A 22,051-nucleotide genomic window follows, 5' to 3' on the forward strand; every position below is an offset into this window, starting at 1 on the left:
CCACCATCTTTATATCTTCAAAAGAGGACTGGACAAATTCATGGAGGACAAGGCTACCAGTGGCTACCAGTTCAATGGCTGTGTTCCACCTCCACTGCATGGAGCAGTATGCCTCTGAATACCAGTTGCTGGGAGTCACAGCCAAGAAGAGTACTGTTGTGCTCAGGTTCTGCTTGCAGGATCTAGTTGGCCACTGCAAGAAGATGAGGCTGGACTATATAGGCCATTGGCTTGACCCAGCAGGTTCATCTTCTGTTCTTATGTTTGCATTCTAGGAAAAACTGCCCAAGTTGAATTTCTGCCTGTCACTCACACAGGAAAAATAGGTACAGTGGTACCTCGGGTTAAGAACTTAATTCGTTCTGGAGGTCCATTCTTAACCTGAAACTGTTCTTAATCTGTAGCACCACTTTAACTAATGGGTCCTCCCGCTGCCGCTGCACGATTTCTGTTCTCATCCTGAAGCAAAGTTCTTAACCCGAGGTACTATTTCTGGGTTAGCGGAATCTGTAACCTGAAGCGTCTGTAACCTGAGGTACCACTGTACAAGTGGTAATATTTCCATAACTCGGCATCCTGCACATGTATAATTGATGCCACCCTCTCCTGGGTGGTGTATTTAAATTCCTTGCAACTAATGTACTGTAACATGTTGTTAAGCCCATCAGCTGCAGAGGGCTACAAGTAGTTTGTATTGTGATGGAGGGAAGCAAAAGAGAGAAATAAAATATGCCCACCTTGCCTGTGGACTTGACTCCTTTCCAGATGCAGAAGTAGCAGATGATCCAGGCCAGCAGGAGACAGAGAGCCAGTTCCCACCGCACACCTCCCAAGTGCTCTATGCCGTCAGAAATGTTGAGTACTCTCCTCCTGCGGAAGAAACAGAGCCTGGCTTGATTTCTTCTGGGTACACTTTGTAACATCTCCCAGCCTAGTCACTTCCCCCAGAATACACTGTTTTGCGCATGGTGCCCCCTCGCAATGTTGTGTTACCCAAGGCCAGTCAAGTTATTTTGTCGCCCAAGTCAAAAGATTCCCCACTGGATTATGGAACCCCAACCTTATGTTTTGGTAGCCTGCAAGCTTACAGAAACGTAACCTATTCTGGCAAGTCCCCATACTTGATCATCAGGGTTTCTGAGGAGGAGGTGAACCTAGAGCACACCTGCATGCCCAGTACATGCTCTGCCCCCACACACTGTCCTTTCTGACTGGTTTGGAGCCCTGGTCAATTCTGACTTTGCACTGCTGTAGGTGACAGCAAGCAAGTAAATGGAGCATCCATTTACTTTGTGCATCCATTAAGGAATTCATTGTAATATGCTTCAAAACAAGGGCATATATACGTGATAGCTCTTTGTTTGTTGATGAAGGGCAGGAGTGGGGGGGCGGTTCTGGCCCGGTGGTCCAGAACTTTATCTCCTGCCACCCCACAGGTCAATTTTGACAGGTAGGCAGGGCCATGAACCTGACAAACATCTGATGTCATGATGCGTCGAAACAAATTTTCTCGCCAAAGAAGCCACAGTCTTACAGTGCTCCTTTGTGGGTTTTTGTGTTGGGCGTTTGAATAACCTCCAAGTATTTGACGCAGAGAGTTGATTTCAGAAAGGAAGACGCAAGGGCGGTTTCTATGGAAATGACCTAATTGTCCTCTCTGGTAAAGGAGTGCAGAGGTGTAAATGCATGTGTGGAGGAAAGACAGGATTAGATTACGAAAAAGTGCCACTCCTGCACTGCTTCTGAAACCAGACAGGTGCCATGTGCTCACTGTGCTGGAGCATACATTATGTGCTCCTGAGTCATTTCCAGTGCCAGCCCTCTCCTGACACCTCCTTTACTGCTTCTTCCGTTTTATATACAAATCTATATTTGTGTATTTGTACAATTGATCTATGAGAAGGCAGCAAACAACCATTATTGCTTTTGTGCCTGGAATCAGGAGGAGGGTGTTCATTGATGGGTTGGTACAAAGGTGCAGACAGCAGCTGCCACAAGATACCGGATGGGTGGACCTTACGTTAAGAGCATATGCATCCTACAGGTAAGGTATGCATTGAAATTTGCATAGTTCATTTTAAAAATATGCAAAAGATGAGGAATAGACAAGAAACCCAAGGCCAGATTTACGCTCCGCTTTGTGCAGAACTTAACTGATTTAAATCGCAAATTAAGAGTTAAGGTGCACAGAGACCAAGAGTCCATTCCCACAGTTTATGCTTTTCTCAGTTAGCAATGCGAGCTATTGAGATCTATAGACTTTGCACGTCCAACAGAAGAACACTCCTGCGGCTGGTGGTTGGTCATAGCTGCGGAAACCGAACCTGAAAACGGAGGAATCTTCACTTACTCCCAAAACTCTATGACAGGAGAGGTGGCATTTTCGGCCGACACATTTAGCGAAGTGTTTGTCTTCTGGAATTCCACACAGTTCTCTGTAAGACAGGGCCAAGTGACAGAAACTGTGAAAACATACAATTGGAAGACATCCCCACAAAATGCAACTAATATACTTTCCTTAAAAAAAAAAGACCAGGAATAAAACTGCAGAGCTCAATAGGATGCTCAGGAAAGAAAGAGTCTGTGCCACATGAGGCTAGGATCCTACAGAGAGCAGGCCTGGGATCAGTGTCCAGAAAAGTGGGGCCCATCTACCACTGAAGCACGTGGTGAGGTGCCCAACACCAGCACCATGCCGAACCCACCGACCTCAAGGTTTGGCGCCAAACCTGATTGAGATAGCTGTTCATGAGTGTGCCTGGGCATCCAAGCCTATATGTGTATGAAAAGGATGAGGCAAGTTCTTTCCTAGACAAGATTGGCTACTCTTGATTGACTGGCCACTACACCAGTGTGGTGTAGTGGTTAAGAGCGGTGGACTTGTAATCTGGTGAACCGGGTTCGCGTCTCCGCTCCTCCACATGCAGCTGCTGGATGACCTTGGGCTAGTCACACTTCTTTGAAGTCTCTCATCCCCACTCACCTCACAGTGTGTTTGTTGTGGGAGAGGAAGGGAAAGGAGAATGTTAGCCGCTTTGAGACTCTTTAGGGTAGTGATCAAGTGGGATATCAAATCCAAACTCTTCTTCTTCTTCTTCTTCTTCTTCTTTCAGAGCCAATGAAGTTCAGGACTTAACAGCTCAAGACTACAGCTAGTTCAGAGGTGGTTTCCCCTCTCCCCACCACCACCACGATACCAATCCTATGTGGGGCTAGGGCTAAATTTCAGCCCATCATCTGCAACAATATCCATGTCCACATGTAATGGAGTGAAGGCAAGACAAGGCAGCCTGCACTGCCTTGTCAAAAGTGGGCAGAAGTTTGTTTGTGTTTAGTGCACACAGAGGGCATGTGCTGGGTTGGCCTCCCACAGGGAAGGAGGGGCAGAAGAGTAAGAACGTGGCCATGCGGATCTCCCTGGACAGGGAGTTCCAAAGGGTTGAAGCCACGACGGAAAATGAAGTACTGTAGATGGTTATTGCTAGCGGGGGGGGGGAGGTTTGGAATCAGTACAAAGTAATACTAAGCATCTTGCAGAACAGCAAGGGAGGGACTCCAAATTACCTGTGTTCCACTCATGATCACAGCTGCCCCATGGAAGGTCTATGGTGAATGAGCTGAAGAGGTAAAACAAGGCCCAGGCCAGAACAATAATGTAATAGAAATTAAGTAGTACAACAATCACCTGGGAAGCATAACCAATTCCTGCAGAGTGAACAAAAGAAACAGGGAAGGGGATTTGAAGAAAATTAATTGGAGTAATAAAGCCAGGGTGGTTTCGTTTTTTCAGGGTTGCACCTACATTTGGGGTACCCTGAAGCTCGAACTGTTATGGGGCCCCCTTTGCAACCAGCAACGAGCTCTCGTAACCACTCCGTTATCCTCTTCAGTGGGGTTGTTCCACGACAGATCCCCACAATTATTTTAATAATAGTAATAATAATGACTACAACATCTCAGATCTTGATTAAAATTGCTATACTGGATTATCTCACATGTCAAAGTCACTGCAGTAAATAAATATTTCCCATGCCTTGTAGTTTTCAAGTTCTTGGGGGGGGGGTGAGAAATAGGGAAATGTTATATACATGGATGAATTAAGTTGCTTTTGGGGCCCCTCTGGGGTTAAAGGCTATGAAACTTAAGATTCTTAAATTTCATAGTAGATCTGCCCTGGGTTGCACCCCAGTGGTGGGCAAGCCAGTTGCAAAAGTCAGTGGTTTCTATACACAAACACAAGCACACACACTTACGCACCATATAACACGTGTCTCCATTCTCCTTCCATGCAAACAAAGGGTTCAAGGGTCCATTCCAGCCAGGCAAAGGAGTGTCTGGCCCCTTGGGGTGGTGTGAGGCCTGAGGAGAGGCCTGAGGGACAAATTAAATCCTTTGGAGGACTGCACTTGGCCCCCAGAACTTGAAGTTCCCTTTGCTAAAGTCAGCTGGCTATCAGTTGTTGATTGCAATGAAACAACTGCCTTTGTTAACATGGGCAAGAAATTCCAGCAGCCCTTTGCTTACGATGTTACAGCGAACAATGAACTCCATCCACTTCTACCTACCTGAGCTAACTGCCAGGCTGTGATTAACACAGTAATTTGTCCTGGAATGAAGCAGAAATAAATCAAGAGTCCCTAATGACCCAGGAACCTTTTAGCCTCAACTTTCCATTTGATCCAGATTTTGAGTACCTTAAAATCATGCAAACATCTGATCAGAAAGTGAAGTGTTCCATTATACTAGAACTTGGGGGAGGGGGTGTCATCCACTGAATCTGAAGGATTCAGAACAGGCTATTTGCCATGCTGGCTGAGGCTGATTGGAGATGCCTGCCCTAATCCATAATTTTCATAAAATCCCCATAGGGCATGCATTCGCATTGCAGGATACATCAACTTTCCTTTCCCATTTTCTCAGGTGCTCCATTCACCATTCTGGGTGTTCCTTTCATTCACCATGTCTTCCCCTTGGTTTAATTTCCACTTACTTTTTAAATTTTCCCTGCACCTGTTTATGCACTGTACATTTCCTAGGTGTCATATATTCCAGAATCTTACAATTCTACAGGAAAACAAGTAGAGGCTCCCCCTTTTCTCTGTTACTTTACACTAGTTCCAAAGTGTGCCTTATGTCTTAGTTTTGGCACGGCAGCCCTTGTTGGAGGAACTGGGCATGAGGAAGGTGTTAATTTCCTACATGAGCACAAATCACCCTATATATTAGAAAGGCCAAGGTGCAAGAAAGGTGCAAGGCCAGCCAAGCCAGTTGCTATGGCAATGGCCCAGGGTTGTCTATGCAAGGGATTGATGCATGCCAGCTCATCTGTGCCAGGGTGTGTTGTGTGTCCAGGTCAGTCTTGTAAAGGGAATCGGCGTTACGTCTTGAATTGCTGGAGCAACAGATATGCTTTCTACTTGTATGTGTCTGTAGCTGTATACGCTACATCCTGTATATATGGTATATTTCTCAGCATCCAGAACTGTATTACTGAAGCTTTATCTTCTGCAGCAGTAGACTATTTGGGGCTCTAAGCTGCCTCTGTGTGGTGACTGGACCTGGAGTCAACTTCCACTGTGTGGGGATCTCATCTCAGATTCCCAACAGACCTTACCCCAGCCGGAAGAGATTGAGGGAATCTTTGATTTAAAACAAACATAAAAAGTAGACATAAGCATGCATTTTACACAGCAAAACAAAAAAAAAAGAAGGAAGATCTTTGATTAGCACCCACCCCATGCTGATTGGCACTGCATTCATACAATTTCCCCCAACCTGGTAGATCCTTTCTTGTAATCAGTAAACATCCGCATTTAACATTTTCTTTCAGCTAATGTGCAACCTGAGCGTCTGTTTTCCCTTTTCATCATGTTAATTTTCCTCTTCTATAAAAATTGAGATTCCTGTGGTCACTTCAGCCACACTCTGTTGCCTCCACAACAGTGATCTTTGTCACAACTGAGGGCCGTTTGCATTTTCCACCGACAGGTATCACTCTCAAGCTTCAAGAAGCAGTGGTGCCGCTGTTGCAAGAGACACAGTCGTTTAAAACCCGAAATAGTGCTGATGCACAATGATCTGATGCTAATGCTACAGCAAACAGCCAAAATTGGGCAAACGTTGACATCAGCATGTGAATGCTGACACCCCCAGCTGAATCTTGTGGGTGCGCAGGGAGGCAAAGGATTCACATTCTGTCTGTCCTTCAGACATCTTATTTACTTGAGTGTGGCTTCTGATTTATGCTAGGGCCCTCCACCCCACCTGCCACAGAGCATAAAGATCTTCACGTGATACAAAGTGTATGGAAATGTTATGCAAATATGTGCCCCCTTTTGGAAGCCAGGCAGAGGGTCCAATCCACATGTAAGTGTACCGGGCCCAGAAAATCCTGTTGATGCCCTGTGTAAGATAGCTCCTTTAGTGCAAAAGGTGGTACAGACTTTCTAGCAAACAAGCTGGCCCCATCATACCCAACTCACCTTCAAAGAGAGGACACAGCCTCCGCCAGGAAGTGACACCTCCCTGGCTGGTGTACTGCCCAAGTGCCGTCTCCAGGAAGAATACTGGGATCCCACAGGTGAAAAGGAAGATGAGGTAGGGGATGAAGAAGGCACCTACAGGTTCAGAAACACATGGAGGTGTTAGATGCTCAGGCTTTCAAAACAGGAAGCTATGGTGATGACAAAGAGCCAAGTGGGGAGGGCCATTCATTTATTTATTTGTCTGTCTGTCTGTCTGTCTGTCTGTTTGTTTGTGCAAATGTTCATGTTTTTGTTGTTCATTTGTTATATTAAGAAAACCAAACTGAATTATTATTATTATTATTATTATTATTATTATTATTATTATTATTAGAAAAGATATGTTTGCTAACCACACAACAGAAGTAGTTTGACCCTCAGAGGTGTTTGAAGATCATCCCTTGGGTTTGGGCCAACCAATAGCAATACACTTCTCCGGGATTCTGCCAGCAAAATGTTGAGCTTGTGGACACATTGACCCAATGGCCCAGTGAGCAGGTTTAGCATGGTTTTTAGAAAGAAAGCTCAGACGACAACAAATATGGTTTTGAATACTGCCTAGCAGAACAAGAAGGTTCAAACCTTTGATCAGGATGAGACAAATGCAACTTTGATTGTATTTGATCACAGACAAATTGCATTTTAAAAAATGAGTTCACTACCATCACAGAGTCAGCTGTGGAACAAAAACACTGTCTAACTTAACCCTCTGCACAAAGCAAGCCTATCAATTCATTATTCTTAAGAGCCCAAATGAATATGCTCCACAATATTTTGCTCTGCAAACTTTGAACATATTGAAGATATTCTTGGAATACTCCTATCGTTTGCCAGATACTTACTCAGGATTGGATATCTATATTTTACATACAATATTCGCTTCACTATTTGATACCAGAATAATGTTTGATACTTGATACAACATGGTATTCCGTACTCAACAGTGCTCACTGCTGCCATGCAAGGATATCTTGCAAGTTATTTTTTACAGCTGACATGCAACCATAGTTAATATTAGACAGCATTCAGTAGTTGCCATGTAATATCAAATGGTGTTAATATTTGATGCTGGCCCAGCATTAAAGCAGTCAAAAGATGCTTATCACAGTAGCACCAATCTATTCAGCAACATTCAAACTGGTGGCCCCTTGTGACATATGGGGCAGTATCCAACTAACACGTCCCATCAACACAAGGATTTCTGCAACAGGACTCCCCCACCCCATGTCCTCCCCAAATCTAGTCTGGAGGGTTGGAGGCATGAACGGGGAGGCGGGCCAAGTCCCATTGAGCAAGCAGAAATTTTTTGCACTGATGGGATGCACTACTCAACGCTACTGTAGATACAACCCATGACTAACATTTTGACTGAAAAGGGAAGGAATTAAAGCAATTCTTATGCCTTTTGTGTCCAGGTTTGGACAGATGCAGACTCTGCTCCTTGGCGTTAATTGCTAGCCACTTTCAACACCTCCATCCATTCCAGGATCAAGCCAATATTTAACTGACTGGAAAATCACAATTAACTTTAATTTGCTCCGAAATCCCCTTAACGGTTCCAGCTCTTAGCAGGCTAGACTGGGCTCCCTGCCCTTTGACTGAAGTCCACACCAAGCTGGTATGGCAGGAGGCTGTGCCTGCTATGGAAGCAATGAGCTTTTAGACCCTGGGGGTAGAGGGAGGTGAGATCACTCCTCTGCTTTCCTCTGTTCCTAGCCAATAGTAAAGGAGGATGCTTTACTAAGCCTGACAGCAGAAACTGGGCTGGTATCCTCCATGCTTTTCATTGCTTTTTGTGTGTGTTAAAAGGGCATGTACCTTTCAGTTTAGTCAAGAGTACCAGCTGAATGATGATTCCTTTTTCTTGCTGAAAGAGAAATCCAGGGTCCAATTAAAACATGATGCCAGGTCATATTTCAAAGGAACAAGGAATGGAACCAATAGCGAGATCCACATGTAGGTCAAGTTTGAACTGAGTGTCAGTGGTGGCTGGTGTCAGTGGGGCTGGGAGGTAGAAGGCAGGGAGACTAGGGCCACATTCAACACCATACATTTAAAGCAGCATTATATGAAGGGGAGGTTTGCTACTTATTTATTTATTTAATAAAATTTATATACCACTTGACTGTAAAAAAAAAAGAAAGAAAACTCCTCAGAGTGGTTGAGTGGATAGGAATATCCATCATCAGTATTCAATTACAGTATTGCTACCAGTATATATTTATTACTATTGTATTGATTTCCAATTTGTATTGATGGTTGCATTGTATATTTTTGTAATAATTGTTTTGGTTTGGTTTAATTTGTTGTACATCACCATACCCCAAAAGTGTCCTGGAAAAATCATGACATCCCGTGGTTTTTCTTTTGTCACGAGAGAATGTTGGCCATTTTGGATGCCATGATCTCACGCAATTGCACACCACAATTATTTCCTGAGGCTGTGATCTTGTGCTGTGACCCCAAAATATACATTTTAGAGCACCATGCCTGAAAAAAAGCTCTTTTTGGGGGGGCGGGATTGTGGTGCAAAACCACACGAGATCAAGATATCCAAAACGGCCAACATTCTCTTGAGAAAAAACAGGAAGATGGCGTCTGGGAATATTGTGTCTTGGATTTTGCCATCAAGGTGTTAGAGGGTATGCATCACCAAGAGAAATTTTATATATTAAGAAGTATAAAAATGGTTTAAAATAAATATTGAAATCATCCCGGACCATTGGCCATTGTAGTGGGGTTGATAGGAGTTAGCGCAGTTGATAGTCAAGCAACATCTGAAGTGCACCATGTTGCCTGTTCCCGAAGTAACAATGGGGCTTCTTAGTAAACATGCATAGGGTTGGCGAACCCAAGTTTAGGAACATTCCAGCCTCACAAAAATAAAAACAAGCCTCCCCTTTAATCCCTCCTCAAAAACAAAATTCTCAAGCAGAAAGAGAAACAAAAAGGAAAGCCGGCATGGAAGTAGCTAATCCCCTTCATGCTGTCAGGGTGGGAAAGCGGTTTAGGTAGGCCTCTAAGGCAAATCCAAAAGATTTCAGACCAGAGTTCATAAATCTACTCACCGATCACTCTTACAAGTACCAAGTCCTTCTAACCTGTTTTTCTACAAGCTTCCAGAAAGTCAGATTAAGTAAATAGTTATCAAACAAAACAAGGAGAACAATTCCTAAATAGGTCTCTAGGTAATTTTTTCCAGAACACATACATAACCCACACGGCAGCACAGAGCGTCTCTGTGGCAGATGACTCCTGTTGAGTCTTTTAAAGGAAACGTTATTATAATAGGTTCTTATACTGCAAAAGCCTATAAATTATCTTAGCTGAAGAGAAGAACTTCTGTATTCATATTATACAACTCTTTGGCTTTAAAATCTTACTAAGACAGTTACTGCACTTTTTACTTCAGTGGAGCTGGTTGAGATGAACACCTATTATCTCCAAACTGCAACTTATCACACCAGTGGTACTAATATAAAGGGAGACGAAAACATTTTCTTGACTTTATTTTTTTTTAACATAAAAGAAAACCATGGACCCCTTTTTTAGAAGGTATGGCAGCGAATGGTGGGCCTCACTAACCCACCTATATAGTGTCCTTTGGTACATGCTTCCATTGTGAGGGGAAATTTAATTTACTAGCACAAGCATCTTAACACAAGTTGCTGGAAAACTAATTCTCTCGTCCCAACATATTTTGTTTTGTGGATGATAGTTTCATGCGTGTCTTGTTGTGACATCACTGTGAGACTCATAACAAGTCTCTTCACTCCTTGCCTACATCATTTTGAATGCCCCACAAGGACAGATGGGAGAATCTGTCAATTTCAGTTTCTCACAGTACCTCATTTTCCCATCTTAAATTCATTTCTCCACCTTTGTGATTTTTTAAAAAAAAGATCTCATGAAAAATTTGTCAGCATTGTAGTGTGAATTTCTTCCAGTATAGACATTTGTATGCAACTTTCCCTAAAATACACATTTTTACAAATAAATTTTCCCCTAATCCTGCACATGCTTATATGTTGTTTTCACAAATATATACATTTTATGCACGTTTTATCCTAGTGTGTGCCTGGCAAAATTTGGGGAAGCATGGATCTTACTGTGTTTTGGTTTGCACGTTCTTTCAGAAAGTGTGGGTTAGGTAGGTTCTCCTTTAAATGTGTCCTGAATCAAATTTCTCCCTCATCCTTACCCACAAGTAAACAAGTGTGTGTCTGAGAGAGAGAGAGAGAGCTCTCTAAGGACAGAGTAAAAGAAGACATCTCCTTGGCAACTCTCTTCATTACATCTTAGGACTATGCACCACGTGAGGCAAAATTGTAATGTTATGGAAAGAGTCATGCTGTCCTCTCATTCCAAAAGATGGGTAAGGGAAGGGGGAAAGCCCTGCCTTTAGTGGGAACACAGAATAATTTCTTCCTTCATGCAATGAACCATTTCTACTAATTTGACTAGTTGGGGCTCCCAGCAGAGGAAGGGAGGAGGAGAGAGGAACCAGTGCTTCAAAGCCACTCCTGTCTTGCTTACTTTTGGGGGTCATTTTTGGGATGCTAACCCATTACAGACTGTAAGGCTACCAGATTTCTTTTGATGAATCCGGAAACACTTTTCAACTTCAATGGATTTTGTATGGGGACTGATTTGTAAATCCAGGGACTGTCCCCGGGAAACAGGGACGTCTGGTAACCTTATTACAGAGCCATAATGTTATAGCCAGGTTTTTAGTTCCTCTTCCCTCAATATAGCAATAACTCTGCCTGGCTTTCCAAGCTCTTGTCAAGATTAGTGAGATGGTTGTTGTTTTTACAGTAAAAGTCCTGTAGCAGCTTAAAGACTAGCTAATTTGTTATGGCATGAGCTTTCGTGGACACACATTCACTTCAGCTGCATGAGGGATTGTTCTCTATGGACATTTGTGAGTGAGAGAGACAGACACACGGACACAGCGTAGAGCAAAAAGCAATAGGAGAAAATGGCCATGGAATGCAGAATGTGCCTTCTGAAACAGATCAATTCAAGCATGGAAAATAAGTACGGCAACCATTTCAGCACTACAAAGCAGTCATCCTAGACTCGCTTTGTAAATTAAGCATCCATAGAGGGACAGGAAGCCAGTAGCCATGTTTGGACAATCAAAACCAGGCTTCCCATACTGTTTGGTACCATTGGTCCATGCTTACCTCTGACAGATCTCTCCAGTGTCCGGTTATAATGTTTCTGTCTGCTGAGAGTAGGTGGGTTATGAGTTCTTTGTGATGTGAGTGGGCATTATTGTCTTGGAAGATGTTCAGTAGGGCCAATTCAGGGGTGATTTCTATTACAGTGGTACCTCGGGTTAAGAACTTAATTTGTTCTGGAGGGCCGTTCTTAACCTGAAACTGTTCTTAACCTGAGGTACCACTTTGGTTAATGGGGCCTCCCGCTGCCGCCGCACGATTTCTGTTCTCATCCTGAAGTAAAGTTCTTAACCCGAGGTACTATTTCTGGGTTAGCGGAGTCTGTAACCTGAAGCGTCTGTAACCTGAAATGTCTGTAACCCAAGGTACCACTGTACTTGCTTAGTTATTTTACATATTTCTCGTATGGCTGTTGTCCAGAATTTTGGATTTTGGGGCATTCCCACCACATATAGAGGTATGTGCCTGTGGAGGTGCACCCTCTCCAGCATTTTGGTGAAGTTCCTGGGTGAATTAGCGCTAATTTCCTTGGTGTTAGGTACCACCTGTAGGTAAGCTTCAGAGTAAGTTATTTTCTTTTCATTGATATGGATTTAAAGGGGGATTTAGACCACATTCTGGTCCCCTGAGTGGGGTTAATCTCATAGCCTATGTTGTCCTCCCATTGTTTTCTGATTACGTCTAGAGGGTTCATGGGATTTTGGAGTAGCATTTTGTATATGGTGGATACCATTCCTTTGCCATGTCCCTTTGTTGTTAGGAGGAGGTTTTCGAAGGTTGTCAGGGGCCTAGTTGTTGCTGATTTTACTACTGGATTGTTTAAAAGGGCATGTAATTGGTGATGTGTTAACCAAGGCATTTGGATGTCTCCTAGTTTGTCTTGTATTTCTTGTGTTGACAAGGGTTTATTTTTATAGAAGTCTGTTAGGTGATATAGGCCTTTGGTTTGCCAGGTTTTTATCTGGAGGTTCTGTGCTGTGTGATGGAATAATGGGTGGTGTGCCAGGGGAATTAGCGGGGATGGGGTTGGGGTTAGTTTGCTTATTTCTGCTTTCCATGCTTTAAGCATGGTCTGTGTGTACCTCCTTTCTCTTTTTTTGATGGGGTGGGAGTGGAAAATGACACAGTAAGGAAAGTTCACCAAGAACCTCAGCACCATTGCTTCAATCCAAAAAAAATAAAAGGCCTTTATAGTTGCATGAATATTTATTTATTTATTCTTTTTAGTAATGTCGGGAGATCTCATGTTGTGTGTGGTTTTATACTTAGCTCGCAAGACACAGTTTTTGGGAGAAAATTGTGGAAGTCGCTGGCTGCCTCCTAAGTCCCCCCCCCTCCCCACCTTGTACTGGGGTTTGAAGAGGAAACTCTTAGGTGGTTTTGTGCAAGTTCCTCTTTCTCTCTCACCCTAACCCAACACATAAGGGTGCTGTGAAGATAAATGGCATAAACTTTGCAAAACATTTCGTACGCTGAAAAAGGCTGGCACTTGGCTTGCTTCGGCTGGCATTATTGATTCCCTCCCAGCCATCCCCCATGGTATGCAACTGCAGGTGTGCAGGTTCTCTTGTGATCAATGGGAAAGTGACACAGTTGAGACGTCTAGCAGATGCGATGTAAATTTGCTAGGCAAGAGCTGCACTTACCACCACCGTTCTTGTAGCAGAGATAAGGGAACCGCCAGACGTTCCCCAAGCCGATGATTTCTCCTGCTACAGAGAGCACATATTCCATTTTGTTGTTCCAGTGGTCGCGTTCTAGTGTTTGGTCTCCTGCTTCTTGCTTCTTCGTCTTCTTCTTCTCCTCCCCAGAGGCTTGTGCAGGTATTTCTCCATTGATCACTGCCCCGGGGACTCTGTAATCCATCCCACCTTCAAAAGGTCAGTGTCGCCTTTCGCCCCTCCACTGTTCTGCTTACAACAATCAAATTCTCAAGCTGGAGGAAAAGTGAGAGACAAACTCAGGGACACGCTCAAAAGTTCACACCACAGCTTCCTTGCTTACAACAGCTGGATATGTTGACATTCCAAGTGCACAAGATGTACCCATAGACTTTACTGAGGCAGGAGGTATTTACTTTGGATTAGAAGAACAGTGTCAGCTTAATTTTTAAATGATTCATCTCAAAATGTTCTGGTTCCTCACAGAGTATCCTTTCAGTAAGCATTCGCCAATGTTTTGTACACCACCAGGTATTTTGTTTATTTACATCCCCCTTTCATTTTAATTCATTTCACTTGTGAAAACAATTCAGTGGAGATATTGCAATCCTGTTTACTTTTACGAAAGTGTGCCTAGAAGCACTGGGCTCAGACATGTTTTGGGCCATGTTTGCTCCTGTCACTGGCCCATCACATCCTCCCAGACCCATAGAAATAGCCCTATGGTCCCCCTTCAAGAAAATGTATTCACATTTGCCATGGAGCATCAGTGCAATATCCTTCACAACCTGGGGCCGGGATACCTGAACAATAGCTGACCACCAGCTGGGTTCTCCTGTGATCTGTGTCAGGGATGGAGAACCTGCAGCTAGACTGATGACTGGGAGTGGCCGCTGAGCCCACATAACACTGGCCCTGAAAGACCTACATGGACTCCCAGTACATTTCCAAGCAGAATTCAAAGTGTTGGTGCTGACCTTTAAAGGCTTAAACAGCCTCGATCCAGTATACCTGAAGGAGTGTCTCCACCCCCATCGTTCAGCCTAGACACTGAGGTCCAGCACCGAGGGCCTTCTGGTGGTTCCCTCACTGAGAGAAGTGAAGTTACAGGAAACCAGGCAGAAGGCCTTCTCGGTAGTGGCACATCCTGTGGAACACCCTCCTATCAGATGTCAAGGAAATAAACAACTACCTGACTTTTAGAAGACATCTGATGGCAGCCCTGTTTAGGGAAATTTTTAATGTTTGATGTTTTATCGTGTGTTTAATATTCTGTTGGGAGCCGGCCAGAGTGGTTCGGGAAACCCAGCCAATAGGTGGGGTATAAATAATATTATTAGTAGTAGTATTATTAGTATTATTCCAGATGTACTCCAGATGGGACTACAACTCCCATAATCGCTGACCATTGCCAATGCTGGCTGGGGCTGATGGGGGTTGAAGAGCATCATTCATTAGGAGGGCCAAGGTTCCTCATGATTTCTGTACATCAGTAGACTCCAATTTTTCCAGAGCTCAGACCCATTCTGTAACTAAGGGGACAGCACCAGTCTTCAGACCAGAGGTGAACCTTACTGATGCTTTTGAAGTGGGGTGGGGAGTCTTCTGAGATTTAGCCACCTTTAAATCCCAGACTTCTATGCTTTGTTCTCATGGGCACATATTCTTTCTCCTTATTTTATATTTAAAAAAAACCAACTGCAAAAAATGGTGGTGACACTATTTAACTTCTAAGTTCTTTTAAACAGAGTATTCCAGGTAGAGCCTGACAAGTGGAGGTGGTAGTGTTTGCTTGTTTACTTTTAAAATTGCACTTTCCGGGTTTTTTCCATATTGGCTTTCTGCACTCATCAAAATAAGCCAAAGCATGGAATCATGGAATTGTAGAGTCAGCAGGGTCCCTGAGAGTCATCTAGTCCAACCCCCTGCAATGCAGGAAGCTCAAGTACAGCATCCCTGATAGGTGGCAATCCAAACTCTGCTTAAAAACCTCCAATGAAGGAGAGTCCACCACCTTCCAAGGGAGTCCATTCCACTGTCAAACAGCTCTTACCATCAGAAACATGAACATGACTTTAGATCAAAACAAAAAAAATTCCTTCCAGTAGCACCTTAAAGACCAACTAAGTTAGTTCTTGGTATGAGCTTTCGTGTGCATGCACACTTCTTCAGATACAGTGTGCATGCACACGAAAGCTCATACCAAGAACTAACTTAGTTGGTCTTTAAAGTGCTACTGGAAGGAATTTTTTTTGTTTTGATCTAAAGTCATGTTGTTTTGACTATGGCAGACCAACACGGCTACCTATCTGTAACTATGACTTTAGATGAATACTAACCTCAGTTGCCTCCCTAAAGTCTGGCCCAGCTAAATTACAGTATTTAAGCAATACAGTTGAAGGTGACATTCCCAAATTCTCTTTCTATACTTAATAGCACTTGGAGTACAACTCCCATCATTCCCAGCCAGCTTAGGCTAATGGTCAGAGATGGGAGCTGTAGTCCAGCAACATCTGGGGACCTGAGGTTGAAGAACATTGCTCTAGATCAGGATGTCCCAAACTTGGGTCTCCAGCTGTTTCTGGACTACAGTTCCCATCGTCCCTGACCACTGGTCCTGCTGGCTAGAGATGATGGGAGTTGTAGTCCAACAATAGCTGGAGGTCCAAGTTTGGGAAACCCTGCTCTAGATCAGGGGTGGGGAAGCATGTGGCCCTGCAGAGGTTGCTGGACTCCAATTCCCATTGGGCTCAGCTGGCATGGCCAACAGCCAAGGGTTATGAGAACTGTACTCTAGCAACATCTGGGGGCGGGGGGGGGGGGAATGAGCACAAGTTTCCAACCCTTGTCCTGCAGGACATTTTCAGTTAAGCTGGGCAACAGTGAGACCCAACAGGCCTGACCGCTGCCCCATACAAATGAAGTGGACAACCCTGAATATGTACCAGAAACCCCTTGCAACAGATTGTGGTTCTGTAGCAGGTAGGCAGTGCTCCCTTGAAAGCAGTGCTGGATTTACTTATAAGCTAAACAAGCTATAGCTTAGGGCCCCACTCTCTTGGGCCCCCCAAAAAAAATTAAAGGAAAAAACCTTGATGTACATTTCCAAAATATAACAATTATTTGATAAAATACATATTTTGTTATGTGCAAATGGCTTTAGATACCTATTAGGTCCATAGTATATATTCAACACAAAAAACAGCAACAATTTGTTGTTGACAAAAGACAGCTGGACATATAAAGGGCCCCATTACCTTCAGTAGCTTAGGGCCTCATCAAACCTAAACCCGGCCCTGCTTGTAAGACAGGGCCAGAAGGAAGAAAGCTTGTAAACCTCTCCATTGCTTTAGACCAGGGGTGGTCAGAATGGCGTTCTCCAGACATTTTGAGCTACAGCTTCCATCCCCCCTGACCATTGGCTGTGCTGGTTGGGGACAGTGGGATTTAGAGTACACAACATCTGAAGGACACTTTCTTGGCTACTCTGCCTTCGATGCATTGACTGATCCCGAGTGCATCACTGAAAGGAATGTGGTGAGTCCTAAGAAATTAGGCAGTGACAGGGAGCATCGCATATGCTCTGTAGCATCATAACTCAGAATCTTTAACATTGTTTATTGATCAAGGCAAAGATCTGGCAGCCAAGTGTGTCTGCCATTCTTCTTAAACCAATGGCATTTTGGGGCCATTAGAGTCCAAGACCAAGTAACTATCAAGGTGGTAACACGGCAGGGGAGGGGGCTTCAGGCTGAGAGAGGGCTGCTATAGGTGATTGGATGTGGTGGTAAAAGTGGAATGGGGACTGCAAGGAAAATGAAAGCTTTCGGTGTCTGGCTCTGGGGACTTTCTAAATAAGGAGGATTCTGAAATAGGGAAAGCTAGTTCCATAATCAGACTTTATTATGCAAACCGTGCACATTTGTACGTCACTATTAAGCGTAAAGCCTTTATTTTGTGGAAGGCTGAAGCAGCACAGGGGATGGAGACTGGATGTGGGAGATCTTTAGAGGCTAGCAAAAGTAGCCGAGCCCGATAAATCTCTCCAGACACATTAGTTTCTGAAAATTAAGCAGACTCTCTGTTGTGATTGGGTTCTGCCCCCTGCCTCCTCTGAACCAGAAATGCCTCTTTCCCTGGAAAAAATATTGACTATGAGACTCTCAGGATGCTGCATTCTTCTCACAGATCTGGACATGTGTTGCCCTTTTATTAAAACACACAATGGATACCTGCTGGGAAGCCAAATGCAAGGAAGATCTGGCACATGAGGGATCTGGTGCAAATCCACCTTCTTAAGGCCACTTTGGGCATTATTTCAATAGAAACTGCATACATGGAGTAATGAGCCAGTTAAGAATAGGATGAACAACTACAAAGGACACATCTGCTGTAGTTTTAATAATGCAGTGCGTTCTTCAATCTGAGGTCCCCCAATGTTGCTGGAATACAGCGCCCACCATTCTCAACTACTTTAGCCAATCATCAGGGATGATGGGAGTTGTAGTCTAACAACATCCAGGGAGCCAAGCCAGAAGAACACAGCTTTAATGGGTCTGTAGGAAAGGATATTCCACCTGCTGGGATACCTAGTTCTTTGTAACTTGTAAAAGTAGAGAGTCTTGATCACTTTCCCATTGGTTCACCTTAGCGATGTACCAACTATTGCACACCATCTCTTAATGGTGTGGGGGGGGTTTGAGATCATACTCCAGGGTCCCTTTGGCCCTCTGGATGTTACTAAACTAAAACTCCCACCATCCCTGGTCTGCTGGGGTGATTGCATTTGTAGTTCAACAAAATCTGGAGCCCCAAATGTTCTCCACACCCGCCTCAAGCACAAGACAACCAAGGTGTTTTCTTTTGAAAATGTCTCATTCAGTGCTTTGCCCAGTGAGAGAATGTTCCCATAATCATCATGTACAGCGTATACTTTGCCTCTCCCCCACCTTCCCAATTCAGAATCTTTAATAGTTCACAGTGGTCCAGTTCTCTCACACACATACATATACACACACAAACTCACAGTGGCCCAGTCACATGCTAACTTCCTTCATGCCACTTCCAGATGCACCTCAAAGAATCTTTGGAATCCTCTCCCTATGGAGAACCACTCCAGGAAAATAGTGATGGCATCATTCATGTGAAGAGCATCAGCCATTTGTAGGTTACCGTTTTCCTCCACCACCCTGCCTGCCCGTCAAAACCAAATTCTTTGATTCATTCATTCTCTCAGCCAGTTCCTTTTGTGAAGAAAACAAGAGATTCCAATACACAGGGAGGAATACTACAGCCCAAAGTGCTTTGAAAGCTACACATGAATGCATAGCCAGAAGGAACAAGAAATCATGTTAAATCAGAGGGGCAGGGGGAGGAGAGAAGGAGAAAGAGGTGGGTGCATAAAGATATCTTTGCCACTAAAAATTGTTAGGCAGTCCGCACACATGCACACCACACACAAACGCACACAGTCTGCCTGATGACTGCAAACGCAGCCTGACGCAGCAGAGAAGAAGGTACAAAACTAAGTTGTTACCTTGAAGGAATGAGCTGTCAGGGGTCTGGCTGACTGGGGAACCGTGAAAGCAATAAGAAAAAGGTGCTGGCTATTTAAAGCATGCAAGAAAAAAACCTATTCTGCAATGGTGTAATTCTAGACTTTGCCCGGCCCACATTCCTTCCTCCACCCCCACCCCCCAGGGCTGTACAATAAACTACACACGACTTCTGATGTGCCTTACTAAAGGAGCCCTTGCCCACTGCCCAGGCAACTTTCCTCCTCCTCTGCTGTTCGCCGTCCGTGTGGAAGTAATGCACACAAATGCATAAGTTCTGCCTCTCTTTTCACTGCGACCATGTCTGTGTCACTGATCAATTTCTGTTCGGTCTCACCTTCCAAGGCCCAGCCACTGAAACATACCACAGCATTGTTGAACAATCTTTTAATGGGGATTCTGGATATTGAGGGAGCAAACAAAGAGGTGGTGGTGGTGGTGGTGGTGGTGGTTGTTACCACTTGCCCTTCACCCCAAGTTCCGAGGGTGCGTTACAACAATTAAAACACAACGCTAAAATTAAAACACACTACTACCCAATATTAAAAACAGTTTAAAAGTTAAAATTACAGAAATAAGATGGGTCCTAAAATAGACATTTCAAGTTTCAAAAGGCAGGTCAGGGAAGTGCATCCACAGCATTGGCTGAATGCCCCTTGGAGCTCTTCATAAACCCCATTTTAACCACACAGAACTATTTTGTATCGTCAGCACACTTTGCTACCTCATTGTTCAATCCAAACTCTCGATTGTTTAGGAACAGGTTGAAACACACGGGTCCCAATACTGATTGGGGGGTGGCCCTCCACTTTCTATATACAGTGGTACCTCAGGTTAAGTACTTAATTCGTTCCGGAGGTCCGTACTAAACCTGAAACTGTTCTTAACCTGAAGCACCACTTTAGCTAATGGGGCCTCCTGCTGCTGCTGCGCCGCCAAAGCACAATTTCTGTTCAAGTTCTTAACCTGAAGCACTATTTCTGGGTTAGCGGAGTCTGTAACCGGAGGCGTATGTAACCTGAGGTACCACTGTACCTCCATTGTGAGAACTGCCCATTCATTCCTGCTCTCTGCTTCCTGTTTCTAAACCAGTTCATGATCCATATGAGGACCTCTCCTCTTATTCCATGCCTGCTAAGCTCACTTTTGAGTCCTTGGTGAGGTACTTTGGGAAAAGATTTTTGAAAGTCTGAGTACACAGTGTCAACTGGAACACCTCTATCTATGTGCTTGTTGACACTCCAAAAAAACAACAACTCCGCTGAATAGGCTAGTGACATGGGACCAAGCTAAGCTAACCAGTCTGTGATTTCCAGAATCCCCTCTAGAACCCTTATTTTATAAATGGTATTGAGTCTGATCAGAGGGACAAGTCACTTATTTCACATTTGTGTTCTTTAAGAACTCCCAAGGGGATGGCGTTCAGATCCAGCAATTTGTTTTTATTTTATTGACAAGGCTTCCTGTGGAAGTTAGTTCAGAGACAGGGATCTGCCCTAAAAGTTATTCTGCGAGGACAGAAGCAAAAAATTCATTCTGCATCCCTGCATTCTTCTTATTTTCCTTTAACGTACTTTTGACTCCCTTGTCATCCGAAGGCCCAACTACCTCCCTAGCAGGTCTCCTGTTACTGTATTAATGCATTTAAATATTCTTTGCAAGACCAAGCATTCCAGCTCACTAATCTTTGCTAGGCGGCTTCTACCATTAGCTTATAAGCATCCATAACACAGTCTCTTTCCAACCATGTCTCTTGCACTTGCGTTTTAGCCTACTCTTCAACCTCTTAATTTCTATCCTGTGCCCCCCCCCCCCACTCTCAACGCCAACTTCTGCCCTCTTCCCTTTAAATATTTTTTTCACCTTCCTTTACAGCCCAGGGGGTAACATTAGGGTGGCTTCTTATGTTGCTTAAAGACAGGACACCACGTTTACACAGCATGCTGAGCACATATTTTCAGCTATGCTTGAGGAGATGTGTATGAAATATATATGAGATCTACACCTGACAATCCCAGGAGTCCTAGTTAAGTGGTTCTCTGCAAATGTGTAGACTAATTTTAAAGTTAATACTTGGGTTATTAAGATTATTATAAAATATGTTAACCTACATGGATACTGGGAATTGAGATAAACGTGTCTGTGTGTGTGTGTGTGTGTGTGTGTGTGTGTGTGAGAGAGAGAGAGAGAGAGAGAGAGAGAGAGAGAGAGAGAGAGAGAGAGAGATTAAAAACAAACGTATAATTACTGCTAAAAACAGCATGGTGCCAGCTCTTTCATTAAAAGCTGTTAGTTCCCCAAAACCTGTTGGAATAAGAAATAGTAAGGGGTCCATAGTTCAGTGGCATTCAGAATCTACAAAGGCATCTTCAGGGGGGGAAAGCCCAGGTAGCAATTTTAGGAGATATCCCTGCGACACTGAGGGATATGGACTAACGATTCATCTCTACACAAGCAAGTTTCACATGTTGCTAGACTGTTGCTGAACATTTTTCAGTTTTTAGGTTATTTGAATCAAGACACAAATATGGTTTGTTTGTTTTTAGAAAGCAATAAGATAAGGTTATAAACTGGTCCCTTCCAATTTTGCAGATTTATGAATTGTTATTGCCAGCTAACCCCAGCAGAACCAGGAGATCAAGAGCGGAAATTCCTAAGCTGTTTGAAAACATTGCAGTGTGTATCGCACTCACACAGGGGACATTAGAGAACTGCTGGATAACCACCCTAAATTAAGTTCTCACACACTTCAAGATATTCTTTATTGTTTAGACAGCTAAGCAGCTACCCTTGAAGCACAGCACATTAAAGAAATTCATGACCTAAATGGTTCACACCTGCATCTCAAAAGCTTCCAAATTCTGAGCTCATCATAAATTATGATCAGTTAAATGTATTCAGTTGCGCTTGATTAATCTCAGTTGCCAAACTTTCCCCCAGAAACCTGCTGTATTTTCTTCCTCCCCCCCCCCCTCCAAAAACAAAAACCAATGGCTATGCTAGCTTGGAATGATGGGAGTTATAGTCCAAAGAGGATGCCTTAGAACTGTGTCAACATCATCATAGAGATACATTCGACAACATACAAAGAACTAGACATTGCTCTCTCTGGAAAATTTATGTGA

At 43.8% G+C, this 22,051-nt stretch overlaps 1 protein-coding gene across 1 annotated transcript in view; it reads right to left on the reverse strand.

Moving 5' to 3' along the window:
- Window positions 1-19,025, reverse strand: part of LOC114605486 (sodium- and chloride-dependent GABA transporter 2-like) — a 43,837-nt gene extending 24,812 nt beyond the window's left edge. The window contains exons 1-6 of the mRNA XM_028746831.2: window positions 18,908-19,025; window positions 13,357-13,646; window positions 6,483-6,617; window positions 3,565-3,705; window positions 2,351-2,435; window positions 738-870 (exon numbers count right to left, since the gene is read on the reverse strand). Coding sequence (XP_028602664.2) covers window positions 738-870; window positions 2,351-2,435; window positions 3,565-3,705; window positions 6,483-6,617; window positions 13,357-13,576 — 714 coding nt within the window. The 5' untranslated portion in view covers window positions 13,577-13,646; window positions 18,908-19,025. The remainder of the gene's footprint in view (window positions 1-737; window positions 871-2,350; window positions 2,436-3,564; window positions 3,706-6,482; window positions 6,618-13,356; window positions 13,647-18,907) is intronic.
- Between the last annotated feature and the right edge of the window lie 3,026 nt (window positions 19,026-22,051).

The sequence above is a fragment of the Podarcis muralis genome, chromosome 10 (genome assembly GCF_964188315.1).
Source record: "Podarcis muralis chromosome 10, rPodMur119.hap1.1, whole genome shotgun sequence".
Taxonomy (NCBI): Eukaryota; Metazoa; Chordata; class Lepidosauria; order Squamata; family Lacertidae; genus Podarcis; species Podarcis muralis.